This window comes from Centroberyx gerrardi, chromosome 5, assembly GCF_048128805.1.
Source record: "Centroberyx gerrardi isolate f3 chromosome 5, fCenGer3.hap1.cur.20231027, whole genome shotgun sequence".
NCBI classification, from domain to species: Eukaryota; Metazoa; Chordata; class Actinopteri; order Beryciformes; family Berycidae; genus Centroberyx; species Centroberyx gerrardi.
Window position 1 is genome coordinate 9,889,240 of NC_136001.1, and position 13,662 is coordinate 9,902,901.

General features: G+C 41.3%; 1 protein-coding gene across 1 annotated transcript in view; it reads right to left on the reverse strand.

Moving 5' to 3' along the window:
- The window catches only part of rnf123 (ring finger protein 123), a 148,242-nt gene that overhangs the window by 119,903 nt on the left and 14,677 nt on the right, over positions 1–13,662 (reverse strand). Inside the window, exons 16-24 of the mRNA XM_078283673.1 lie at positions 13,388–13,505; positions 12,942–13,041; positions 12,338–12,399; positions 11,139–11,210; positions 10,366–10,486; positions 8,832–8,933; positions 2,979–3,079; positions 2,074–2,266; positions 854–999 (exon numbers count right to left, since the gene is read on the reverse strand). Coding sequence (XP_078139799.1) covers positions 854–999; positions 2,074–2,266; positions 2,979–3,079; positions 8,832–8,933; positions 10,366–10,486; positions 11,139–11,210; positions 12,338–12,399; positions 12,942–13,041; positions 13,388–13,505 — 1,015 coding nt within the window. The remainder of the gene's footprint in view (positions 1–853; positions 1,000–2,073; positions 2,267–2,978; positions 3,080–8,831; positions 8,934–10,365; positions 10,487–11,138; positions 11,211–12,337; positions 12,400–12,941; positions 13,042–13,387; positions 13,506–13,662) is intronic.

Consider the following 13,662-nt stretch of genomic DNA (forward strand, 5'->3'; position numbering starts at 1 on the left):
CCGAACAAGAGCTCTTTGCAATGTCAGCAGGCTGTAGACCTCCCAGCTGAAGGTCAGACTCTGCATATATGAATAAAATATTCAACATTAACCTTTGTGTTTCTATCCAGGCAGATGCTCACGTGGTGTAGGTAAAATATATTGGTCCATGAACACATCCTAGTCGTACTAGACATTTCTTTGTATGTGAACACAACGGTGAGGAAATTACACAATCACCAAAGACTACCATTTAAAGGCAGAATCTCTAATACAAGTTGAATTCATATTAAAATTGATCGACAGGCTCTTGATACAAGTGCCAACAATAGACACCAGTGGGTTTTAGTGTTTTCAAAAGCTGTATAAGGTTTGTTTACACTGGTAATGTCAATGTTTTGGAGAACATTTAGTCTTTATTTTGAGTTACAACAGATTACAAAAATTAAGTTTACATGCACAACTCAAATCTGGATATACAGATAACTTTCAGTGATCAGAAATCTCACCAACCACGCTAGTAGTTATTGACTGGATAAGACTCAACACTCCACCTGAGACCTCCCTTAAGCTCTTTGTAATTACAGATGTATGAAGCCAGCAATCAGGAGATGGGGCCTGATCTTTTCATCAAGGTCTTTATTACTGAAGTCCCACTGACATTTATATTATGAGTTCTACTACCATGAAGGCTTTGTCCAATCTATAGGCACACAAAGGACAACTGATGGGACTATGTTTTCTTTCTCTCCACTGCGTTGAATGTGATGTATCTGTGGGTTCTGGATGTGGACTGACAGAATATAGACAGGCAGGTGGACAGAAAGACACAGAAGAAGAAGAGCCACATATGCGCACACACACAAACACACACCTTGCCCAGTTGCTGATGCACACTCAGGTTATACATCATCACGATCCCATCAACGATCTCCAACAGGGACTTTTCTGCGATTGGCTGATCTGGCTCTTCCAATGGTCGCCCCAGCAACAGGCCATCGTTACCATGGCTTCCCTCGACTTCAGGTTAAAGAGGAAGAGAAGAGAAGAGAAAAAATAAATGGAAGAAAAGAGTAGAGATTATAGATTACTAACTGCCATGTCTACAACTCTACAATATCAGGAACCAGAGGTAAGAGGCCCTTTGCCAGTGGTGTGGGATTGTTTTTAACCCACTTGGTTTGCATAATTGGCATCCAACTGTATTTTCTAACACTTAATAATACTTACATTTACAACAACTTGACTAATTTAAGCAAGTCAATTAAAGATCCATTTTTCCTTGCCTGATATTGACGTGAATAAGACTGTAACAATTTCATTTGGTTAATCAAGGCAATGTGCAGGAGTCTGACCCAGTGTTCAAGTTGCAGCAAAAACAACAATATCAAATCAATACCTAACACCTGAACCACCTACTCACAATCTACAAATGGTGATGACTGGACTAGAGTGATGATTGGACTGCATAGTTCTTCTCAACATATATTTTGTTTGTTGTAGAGATGACAGGGTCATAGCCCATTCTAGGTCCCAAGAAATACTGATTTAGAGCTGCGCCATGCAACGTCACACATTGGCGTCCCCAAGTGGCAACAAGGGATAAGTGTTAAAAGTTTTAAGGACCAGAAATCATGTAACGTGACATCAGTATGTTGCGCACGCTTTAGGCCCAAATTTCTTTATTGTGGCTGGTAGCGGTGAAAATAGAGAAAAAAGTTTTGCAGCATTGTTACCAAAGGGACAAGAGAGGCAAAAGCGTCCCGCTTATTCTCGACAGAGCGCTTGCTCGCTGCTGTTTAGGAGACATTTTGGTATTTTGCTCTTAAGTTTCAATTTGTCACTTCCTGTGTGCTGAGAAGATTTTCAGTCAGCGAGCAAAACCCAAAATCTGAAATTAACATAGGCAAATGGGGTAAATCTACGGCGTCTCAACTAGTGGGGATAGGACACTTTTCTCTGTTGAGTCCGGAATTTGTGATTTAGCCAGATATGACGGGTGTATGTTTACACACATAAAGCTTGCCTCGTGCAGCTTTAAGTAAAGAAGCATTGTTTGTCCACTCAAACAGAGGAAGGTCTTCAGTCACTCACTGTCCTCCTCGGTCCTCTGCTCCACAGCAAGGGTGCGAATTTTGACTTTTTCAGGTGGCGCCAGGGGTCGTCTGGGAGTCATGAGGCTGACGGCGGCCGTGCTGAGGAACCGGTTGGCCCGCCCCAGAGTTGGAGAACTCAGCCAGCTGGGCCGCGCCAGAGCTCCACCCATAGCTGCTGCACCAAACGGTCTCTGTCATTAAAAGACGCTGCATTAACCCACACAGACAGATGAAGACCCAGACAAGCTAATTTGTAATAAGTTGAGCTACCCCTGCTGCTGCAACAAACGGTCTGTTTAGGGTTTCTGCAGATTTCCGCTGATCAGATTCCATGATTTTTGTTTGACTTTTTGATAATCCATGATAATATATATACATATATATGTTCATTCACACACACACACACACACACACACACACACACACACACTTATGAACACACACACACACACACACAAACCTACACACACACACACACACACACACACACGTGGGGGGGCCTTCCTCCACAGAAACAGCATTTAATGGCCCCTATTGAAATACAGGGATGTATCCAAATACACATCATGAAGGGGGGATGGATAATACACACGTTATAATAAAATTATCATTAATATTATATACATCTTTCACAGACCCGGGTACAAGTATATAGTCTTTGCAAACAAATCTTGTCTTTTCACCTATTCATATGCATTTCTTTGATTGACAACTTATCTAACATTAACCAAAATTGTCTTGAGACTGTAAATCCCACGCATCTGGTGCAACAGGATGAAAACAAACTATGCCATTTAACCAATGTATGACTGATAATACACACATACACCTGCCAGTGTATGCCCACACACAAAGGCACACACACACAGACACAAAAGCACACTTATGCATAAGCACACACACCTGTGCTGCTCCGCTCTCCTCATCCTCATCCAAGTCATCCATAGATGTGGCCTGGATCTCTGCAGGGTCGATGATGATGTTGGCTTTACTGGCCAGGTCATCTGGTAGGAGAAAAAGATTATTTTTGATATTTATAGCAATATTTCAGTTGGGTACAATATTTTCACTTTCCAGCAGGCACACCTGCTGAATAAAAGAAAAGCGAAAATAAGACTTTTCTTGATGCAGACAGAGAACAAGAATTACATCATTCTGTCTGTCGTCTGAAAAGAAAAAAAGCTCCATACAAAAACTCACAAAGAAAAAGAAAACATGAAAGAAAATACATCAAAAAGCATTTCAGACAGACAACCATCATTCCAGACAGTATACTGTGCACCTCTGAGACCTACTTAAGTAAAAAAAAACATCCAGGATTCCTATCAGTTTATAATAAACATGTTCCACCCTGATGCAGGCAGCCAGCAGTGCTTTCATCATCAGGACAGGGTCTACTGAACCCAGGCCCTGGATTTGTTTTTGCTTTATTAACTGTCCTTACAAATGGCCGGCTTTGCTGCTCCTGAAAGGCTCTTTCCTCACTAAGAGCCTTGGACCAAAAATAAAGAGATAGAAAGAAAACCCTCACACAGAAATTTAAACGAATTTGCTAGTGGGTTAAATAACCCTCCCAAGCTTTGACACTGCATAGAGACAGAAAGAGAGACAGAAAGATATACAGATAAAGACAGTGACAGACAGAGGCAGACAGGTAGACAGGCAGACAGACAGATAGACATGAAAACAGACTGAAACTAATCACTAATCTAGTCTAGAGTATTTCATTCTTGGCCAGTCTGGTAATATAAAGCAAACATTACACCTGCAGCAGTCACATGTGTCTACCAGTAGCAGAGGTTGTATAACTGGTTTCTTCTTTCTATCTCCACACAGTATAAATCTGCTCCTTCATAAACATTGACCAACCTGACTCCGATCGATAAATCCTGCGCGATGGTTTAATGTTCTGGTCCAGGTTTTATCCCCCAATCAAGGGAAACACAGTGGATGCAATGTTATTTGACTGCCTCAGGGGGACGGAGAGAATGCACTCCTGGATTGTTGAGATGCTGGTCACAGCAAAACAGAGCTTAACCCATAAGGATTTGCTGCATACTCAGAGCCTCTTATCAAAATGTGTCTTCATTGAGGTAGAAAGTAACTTAAAGAACTCAACGTAACAGACAGGCTAAAGGCGCTCTCCACCTTCAGAAGTTTAACCTTTGTGTCTAGGAAGCAACATTTTTTTTCGTCGTGGTTACTGAAAACTGAATTTCTAGATTTTGTCCTTAGCTGTTATACATCACATTTCTCAATCATATGTGATGATTCTGGGGAAGAACACAGGAATATAGTGTATACCAGTTGTCAGGGCACTTTGGTTCTGACCTACACACTCCTTACTTTTGGTTGCATCCAGTGGTAGTAACCTCAGCATTTAAAGGTCCAGTGCAATGACAACTGCATTTCTCAATTTCATGGTATAATTTAACAAAGGACCTGTTAATGTCAAGTCGCCCAAATTATTATAGCTGTCAACATTATGGAAATTTGAACACCCTTTCAAAAACCCTCCCTCTGGTTGTCAACAGAATCAAATAGATTTAGAATTCCAATCTACTTCCTGGTGTAAATGATGACACCTACACCTAGGTTTTAATGAATGTTCTGATTGGTCGACAGTATGCATAGTTAATGAGGTGCCCCACGGTCTGTCAGACAATAGCCAGCCAGCTGCTTGACAAACTAGCCAAAATCTCTGTGCTTCCATTGCTGCTGGGTGCCGAAATTCCAACACTGGATATTTGTTCCTAAAAGATAGAAATATTGGCTGCAGTGGAAGGTTCGGCTCTCACTCAGCCCTACAAGCTTTGTACCATCTAACCTTCAAAAACTGAAAAAAATGATGCTCATGAACATCAAACTTTTGCTGAGTTGAAATCATTGCACTGGATCTTTAAGCTTGTTCTACTGCTGCACTCATTGTCAGTCACTCTGGATAAGAGTTGTGAAATGCCTATAAATGTAAATGAAAACAATTTTGCAGGCTACAAATGATTTTGCTGCTGTGCAAGTATAATAATTAATTTTTACCTGTACTAAGCATTGTAGATATGGAAACCAATTTATGCAGAATGATTTGGGGACCCAATTAAATCTTCATTCTCTTTGTGTCTTTGAAAAACAAACATAAACACCATTGCACTGCATATTGCAATCTTTCTTTAAAAACAATTCTTAAAGTAAAACCCCGCAAATAACTAAAGGCTGAACATACAATCCGGTCTGTTTAATTCCTCCCAACTATTGGCTTCCTCTCACATGTTCTTTATGCAAATAGGAAACCCCACCTGGCAGTCAATCAAGTTGATCAGTAAGCTAATCAATAAATAAGGTCGAGCTCCACTAACAACAGATGACACCACATCATGAGAGCAGCTAACTAGATGAATGGCCTGGTGATTTACAGGGCTAAATGATAGGTGGTGTTAATCAAGGCTTGATTAGATGCAGGTAGAGTGGAGCAGGGTGGAGAGAATACTGATGAGAGAAAAGGAAGAACGAATGGGGGGGAGAGAGAGAGAGAGAGAGACAGAAGAAAGTTTGAAACAAGGAGGGTGAGAGTGAGACAAAGTGGAGAAAAAGAGGGAAAAAATGAGCAAAAGATTAAGGCAGGGAAAGAGAAGCGCTCGCAAAAAACAGGAAAGCTGAGTGAAGGAGGAGTGGGAGGAAGAATAGAGAGACCGAGAGAGTACAACCTAAAGACAGAACGAGAACAGGAAAGAGCAATTCTACACAGTGGCAGAGGTTCAGGATCGTGCTGCCCCAGTTCCAGTAAAAACCTGCATCAATAACAAATACTACACACTCCATCCACACACACACGTAGGCACACAAACATGCACGCACACACTTAAAAGGACTGAAACTGTTTCTAAAAACAAACAAAAAAACAAACGCAAAGAGTTTTTGTTCAGTAATCGATCACATAGGTGGTCACCGATATAAATATGATTTTTCAAGTTTTAGCTACAGAAGTTGGTATTTCCTTCTCATGAACATGTCACATGATCCTAACATAGACCGTGGCATTAGCTTTTCAAGCCATGGTTTTTGCTCATGGAATAAACAAACTTAATAAACAAACTTGTCCAACTGCAAACAATGCCCTAAAATATGATGTGAATGTAAAATATAGGCATATGGGTTTTGACAGGGAAATAAAAAGATTAGATTTACTAGAATCATGTCCATCCATAATGGATGAACTGAGAAGTTGTATGTAAGCCTTGTGAGTAGCGACGGACAAGCATCAGTTTCATTACACAGGCAGAACATTAGCATGCCAGTCAGCCATCACTTTGAGCTGGTAAGCCAAATCAATCTGGAAGAGGAACAAGATCAACTTCATCCCTGCTGGGGCCTGAAGCCGGACGACTGCTAAGTTCCCTTTAGTGGAAGATGGACAACAGCAGCCCTAAACCCTCCTAGAGTCATTTGATGATGAGCAACATTGTCACTGACCTGCGCTGACCTGCTACTGAGAGCCTGGCAAAGTGTTTTGATATAGCTGATAACTGCAAGACAGAGAGTCATGAGTCAGCGGGTATTGTTCTGACTGGAGCACTTTGTTTGAATCAACAGCAATGTAAACCCTGCTAGAGTCACTGGATGATAAGCAAGATAGTCACAATTCCTAACAGTACAGAGAGCTGTTTGGATGTAGCCAACAACTCCATGTCAGTAGTGAGGGACTGGATCTTTTTCCTGAATAGAGGACCCAATTTTTTCAATTAGCAACAGCATATAGACGATAGAGTATTTGCATGACAAGAAAGATAGTCACAAACCTGCTCCTAAGAGTACTGATGTAACCAATAACTCAAAGTCATTAATGAAGTAGTGGCGCTTGCTGTGAATGAAGCACTCTGCTTGAATTGACAACAACCTACACCTTGCTGGAGTCACTGGATTATAAGCAAGACAGTCACAAAAATGCTCCCAAGAGTATGAGAAGCTTTTTTTAATGTAGACAACAGCTCCAAGTCAGTAATGAGCCAGTGGAGCTTGCTCTGAATGAAGCACTCTTGTTTTAAATCAATAACAACCTCTTAAACCTTGCTAGAGTCATTGGACGATGAGCATAAACAAGATAGATAGTTCCTGATCTGCTCCTAACAGCCTGGCAGACTGTTTTATAACTCCGAGTCAGTGATGAGGCAGTGGTTCTGGATATAACTGGAGTACTCCCCGTTTGAAAAAACAACAATAACAACCTGAACCCTGTCACACAAACTGTGCAAGTGCACCATACATATACAAATGTCGCCGTTTATGTAACACTGTTTCATTAAAAGTGTCTGTTCTCGATGTTAATACAAAGATGAATTTGACTCAAAAACAGCTGTAGTATCCTAGTTTGTTTATTTTTTTGCATGTGTTGCCTGTAGTGAGGTATCTAACAGGATGTACAATATGTTCCACTGTTGTTTGATACCTCTTACCTCCTTACACACAATGGAAGGGGCTATTCATAGGAACAGCAGCCGCTTAAAAGAGCTGTTTCAACGTACAACTGACAGGCAGTTTAAATAAGCCTTTGATCTGATCTAGAGACGATTTGTTTTGATGTCTTCTCCTGGTAGGTTTTCCTTTCCATTAAGAGGAGTGACTTTTGAAGGACGTCTCATACAGCGTTCACCAACTTTCATCATCGCTCCTCTATCTAAAACGGAAGACCAGATCTACCTCTCATGAAAAAATCTAAATGAATTACCCACTGTAGCAGGTAATTTATTCCAGCCATGCCGTTCTGTCCTCCTTGGCAATGAATGAACAGCATATTGTCAGTCTAGAGACAGTCTGCTGGGGAATATCAATCCACATTATACACCTGTCTGGCTGCGTCTGCTGACAATGACAACAAAACACTGCACATCAGCTCCTCACTTTGACAACAGGCGACAAGGGTGCAAACACACCGCTGCTTCCCTGTGAAAACAACATGAAACCAATTTCAGCATTTTCAATTTTCTTGATTGAGCATTTACGTGGTAGCCAGTCTCTTGAGTAATACATGCAGTAATTTTAAATTACATGAGCGTGAATACACTCGCTTTCAAGTGTACTTTTTGGAGATACTGGGTTTTCCATCTAACGGCAGCACCAAGCTAGATCAAGTAGCACAGAAGTGTTTGATGTAGATGTGCATCAGCACAATGGCCAACCTTTTTAAACTACAGATTGTCTTCATTTGTATTTCCATGTAAATAGATTATGGTTGAAAAATTCAAGTTTTCTATATGTATTCAGTAAAAGTAGGAAAAAAGAAAAAGCAAGAAAACAAAATCCTATCAATGTGCCACATTGGTCTGGTTTGTTTACAACCAATATCTCAATAGACAAACTTAGAATCAATGTGCATTTGTATTTTTGTGTCTAAGAAAACAAAGCAATTGCTCCCTCTAGTGGAGCTCATGAATATTGAGCAGCAAACAACTTTTGCAGATCTTTGCTTACACTACTTTGTCTCCCTCTTGGCATCAGTAGCCTTCACCAAGGGCAAATGAACACTGAGGGACCCAATACCAGCATCAGTGCAGCACTAATCTTGCTGTTTACGCCAGGGTACCAACATTTAATTGTTTCATTCAGGTGGAGGAAGCGACCTTTCCAAGTCACTTGAGGTCTCAAATATCTTTATGAATGCCAATAAACTTTCAAATGGAAGTGTGAAACACCCACTATTCCATGATTTTCTCAGGCAACGGCCACTTGAAAACATCTATCCCTATAGCCCCAAAACATACAAACCTTTGAGTGTTTTCTTCAGGTGGGAGAGGAGGCCTCCCAGTCTCTGCAGGTCAAAGTAGTCCACCTTCCCATTGTAGAAGAGCTGGGGAGGGACATAGGCATCTGGAGAGAGAAGAAAGAAGGAGGGACAGCAGAGGAGAGAGAGATAGAGGGTGTGAGGGATGGGGAAGAGTAAAAGGAAGGTGGTAAGTAAGGAAAGAGAGGGGGTAACAGATGGAAAGGTGAGAGAAGGAGCATAGTGGGGAGAAAAGAAGAGAGAGATGATAGAGAGAGGGGAGAGGAGGAGGGGTAAAAGTAGGTAGGAAAAGGGTGTAAAACAGAGAAGAGAGGAAGGGGGGAAGAAAATGGGGAGGAAAGAGGGGAAAGAGAAAGACAGAGAAAAGAGAGAGAGCAAGGTACAAAGGAAAGAGGACGTATGGCAGAGGGAAGAAAATTTGCAGAAAATAAAGCAGAAAGGCCAAGAGGCAGAGAGGGAAGAGATAAAAGGTGACAAGGGAACGGGAGGCAGAGAAGAGATAGTGAGCAAAAGCAGGCGCATCATAAACAACCTTCATTATAATTCAGAGCAGTAAATGTAGAAAAAGCCTAATTGTCCTTTCTGCTATTTTCCATTATTATCAGACTGGTCCCTAGGGTGATAAGCAGAAAAGGGGAAAATGCGCGCACACGCACACACACACCCACACACACACACACTCTCTCACGCACATGTACACAGACACACACATACACATACATATACACACACACACCATGGGGCCATGGACTTAACAGCTGTTTAACAGCTACTATCTTCCATTAAGTAATGAATACCAGAGGAGGTTTACAATGCCCCGGACCTCTTAGAGAACAAGGATGACAGAGGGCATGAAGGCTAATGCATGTCTCTAATAGAAGATGAGACAGCTCTAAGAGGACCGATGATAATAGGCTGTTATTGAGGAGTGCCAGAGGGCTAAACATTAGCAATCAGTCATTAGTAGGGGTGGGACTGACTATGCGAATAGCAGGCTAATCACTGGGTGATGTAGCAATCAACTATACAAAAGAAAGAGTTGCCAGGGCAAAACATTAAATTTCCATGGCACATATAAACCAAACATACAATGAACTGCATAAGTGTTGGACAGTGGCACACTGATGTTTTGGCTCTACACTGTTATTTCTTTGAATGTGAAACGATACTTTAAATGTGATAGTCATTGTGTCCTTTAACATTCAATAGGAGCATGGAGCCAGACATCAAACAGTGTGTCACAGTATACAGTAGTGTTATCTTTTAAATCACTTCTAAAACTATGTTTACAGTGTCACTGTTGTTGACACTGAAAAGCAGACAGAAAATAATTATCAAGTTATCGAGAATGACACACATAAGGTATCAGCTGACGTACCGTCTGTCCAAACTACGGTTGAGATCGGGAGTAAAAACCTTGAGATGCTCTTAATTAACCAAAACAATAACACTCTGTTGGTAACTCTGGTTTGATATATGCTATATAAACAAAGTTTTCAACTATTATACTATATGTACCTTCACTGCTGATGCTGCCCGGGCTCTTCCTCTTGCCTTCGTCCCAATAGGTCCTCACGGCCGTTATGAGACGGTGGAGGAAACACACCATGTACTCTGGGGGACACAGTGCTGTAGGGTGCTGCTTAGACACACAAATACACACACATTTTTATACATGCATGCAGACACAAAGGCACACAAGAAGAGTATTTGTGCGCACACAAGCTGATATATGCAAGCAGGCACACAATCACGTACATACAGAAACACACTAGTTCAAAGCTGCACTAGGCATGGGTTTTTATGTAAAAATATGCCAGTCTTATCAGCCCAAACCACAAAGTGGGGCTGAAATAACCAAGAGCGTTCCATCAGCCCTAATTGAGACACCAGAGATTCGCCCCATTTGCGCAAATTAAATTCTGGTGTTGAGTATGGACACTTCTCCAGCCACATGAAGTGACGAATCAAAACTTAAGAGCAAAATACTAAACTGTCTCTCCAAGCGCTCATCAATGTTACATGTTTTACCTCTCTTTTCCTGGGTTGGTAAACATGAGTGTGCTGTGTGCAGTTTACTGACACGTTACATGATTTCTGGTTACTGAAGTTCACATTTTTGGTTACCTCTCGCTGTCGTTTGGGGCCACCAACATGCAGAGTTGTCTAGTGCATCTTTAAAATCACAATTTTAAATGACATGTCATGAACCTGTACAATACTTTATGTATTGTGAAGGCTGTCTTTCTCTCTGTCTGTCTGTCTGTCTGTCCTGCAACAGCAGTTCTTACCCCTCTGTTGCTGGCATTCTCTTGGAGAAACTTCCTGAACTTATTCAGGAAGATGTACCGAGAGGCTTCACCCTGAAACAGACACGCAAAGACAGTCAGAGTACAATTTTGAGATTGAGATGTTATTGTCCAAGCACACACACATATACAGTATATACCCACACATACATTACACACACAGTGTGAAGGGTGGGAAGGGGCATAGAGGCAGTTAAAAAATAAGATACTCCTTGGGATTTTCTAGGGAATGACCTCATTACTAGTGTTGTTTGATACTGACAAACTGAGACAGACCTTAATTAAATGTCAAGTTATTGAGAATGGCACACATGAAGGCATCAGCTGCAGCCGCAGCCTGACGTGAGCCCAAAACTACAGCTCAGATCAGGACTGAAAACCTCTTGACATCCTCTTAATTAGCGTTGTCACTGTGGTGTGGAGAGTAGGTCAAGTAAATCAATTGAACCAAGTCACAAAGTTGTTGATTCAGTATCTTACCATTTAATCAGACAGGGCTTTGCCTATTTGTCTAAGTTATCACCGCCTCAACCAACCATATGCAATAATACGGTACAGTGCATACTCTCTAATTGCCTTTTCTGTCATTGCCTGAGCAGCCCAGTGATCACAGTCACTGAACCACAGACAAAGTTGGTAGACTAAAATCCAGAATGTTACCGGTTCGGGTCCCCGGACTGAAAGGGAGTAAGTAAATAACTCCAGGGTTATTACCATGGCCATGATGCAAATTCTATGACTTTCCTTAACTAGGACCTAAAAATGGCATTCTTTTCTGGTTTGTTAATGTTGTTTTTCAGACATGTGAAAGAACTTATAAAATACATTCTGATATATTCCTGTAGAGGGAAACATTTGTAAAATTCCCAGATATTCCCTGACTTTCCCTGTCTGGAACACACCTCTCAAAATTCCATGACCAGTGGGAACCTGATAACACTCTCCCTTTCAATTTCCGAGACTGTGAAGATGCTGTAAAAGAGCATGTGTATTCAGCCTTCCTGGACAAACTAAGGTAAAAAATACTAATTCTTTTTGTTGCCTTTGCCTGTGTGACTCAACGATAGCAGTCCGTTTAGAGAATATGGAGTAACAGACGTGTTGCCCCTTTATCATCGTACATTAAGCCTTATGCCCATGTGTTGCTGAAACTAGTATTAATCTATATCAACTATACATACCGTCCCTTTGTCCTTGTTATTGAGCAGCAACCTCAGGATCTGAACTTGCAATTCTTCCACCACTGAGAGGAGAGGGAGAGGGAGGAGGAGAGGGAGAGGGGCAAAAAGGAGACAAGATACAGATGAGCTTTGTTTGGTGTGTTTGTGTTATATCCACTTTCTTGACAAAAGACTTCAATTGACTGGGCTCAAACATTTTTGGCCAGTGTTAAGCATGATGTACGATAATATTTGCTGGGCAGTAGGACTGTAAATCAGGCCATATCTACTTACTATCTAGCTTTGATCTTCACAACACAAATGTGAAATGACAATCGGTCTACAACTACTATATATAAAATATCTTGTGCATCAGGACTAAACAACAATATTTTTTCTATACTTTCCAGACTATGTTATATAAAAACTTTTCAAGACCTATAAATCATCAAATTCAATTTCCAGGCTGTCCAGGCTTGTGTAGGAGCCGTTCTGTCTGTAATGAATGTGCATGTGTTCAGAATGACCTATCCTGGTCAAATGAAAGTAAATGGGGATAAACTGATGAATAAAGGTAGTCCCTTATCAATAAATAAGCATTAAACAAAGGTGAATAAACTCTCACCTTCAATCCTCTTCTTGAGTCTCTGACAGCCTCTCTCATAGGCTCGACGCCTCAATCGTTCATCTGCACTCTCATCTTTAGGCTCCCGCTCATCTTTGCCCTGGGTGCAAGAAATCATAGTCAGTCAACCAGTCAGATAAACAGTTAACCAGTCAGTCAATCAGCGTTCATGTTTTAGGTCAGAACAGAACAACCAGTTAGTTATTCACTGATTAGGAAACAAAACTACAAATAACTGATTGTATAATGCTAGCCGTCCAGGTTGACAAACAGATGGCTAGCCCTCATCTATGGCCAATTATATAGTCAACTGTCAGTCAACCACTCAACTGGCTCACTCATCAGGCCACAAGTCAGCTAGCCATCCAGTCTGTCAGTCTACAAGTCAGTCAGTGAGCAAGCCAGAAGTCTGTCACTACATTACATTGCCAGTTAGTTGGTTTCACCTCCTTGTCAAAGCGCGTAGGCCACCAGGTGGTCGGGATGAGCTCCTCTAGCCCCGCCTCCTTCACCCTCAGAGGGGTCTTTATGTAGAAGAACACTACAGAACGTAGCACATCAAATGTAAATCTCTGTTAAAGATTCAAACAACAATTTGACATGGCTACCTTCATGTTAATTTATTAAAGATGCATTTTTTGAAACTTTCGGCAGGGTCTTGATGTAGAAGAACACTACCGAGCACAGGATTATTGCAGCATATTGAGAATGGCTAGAACTA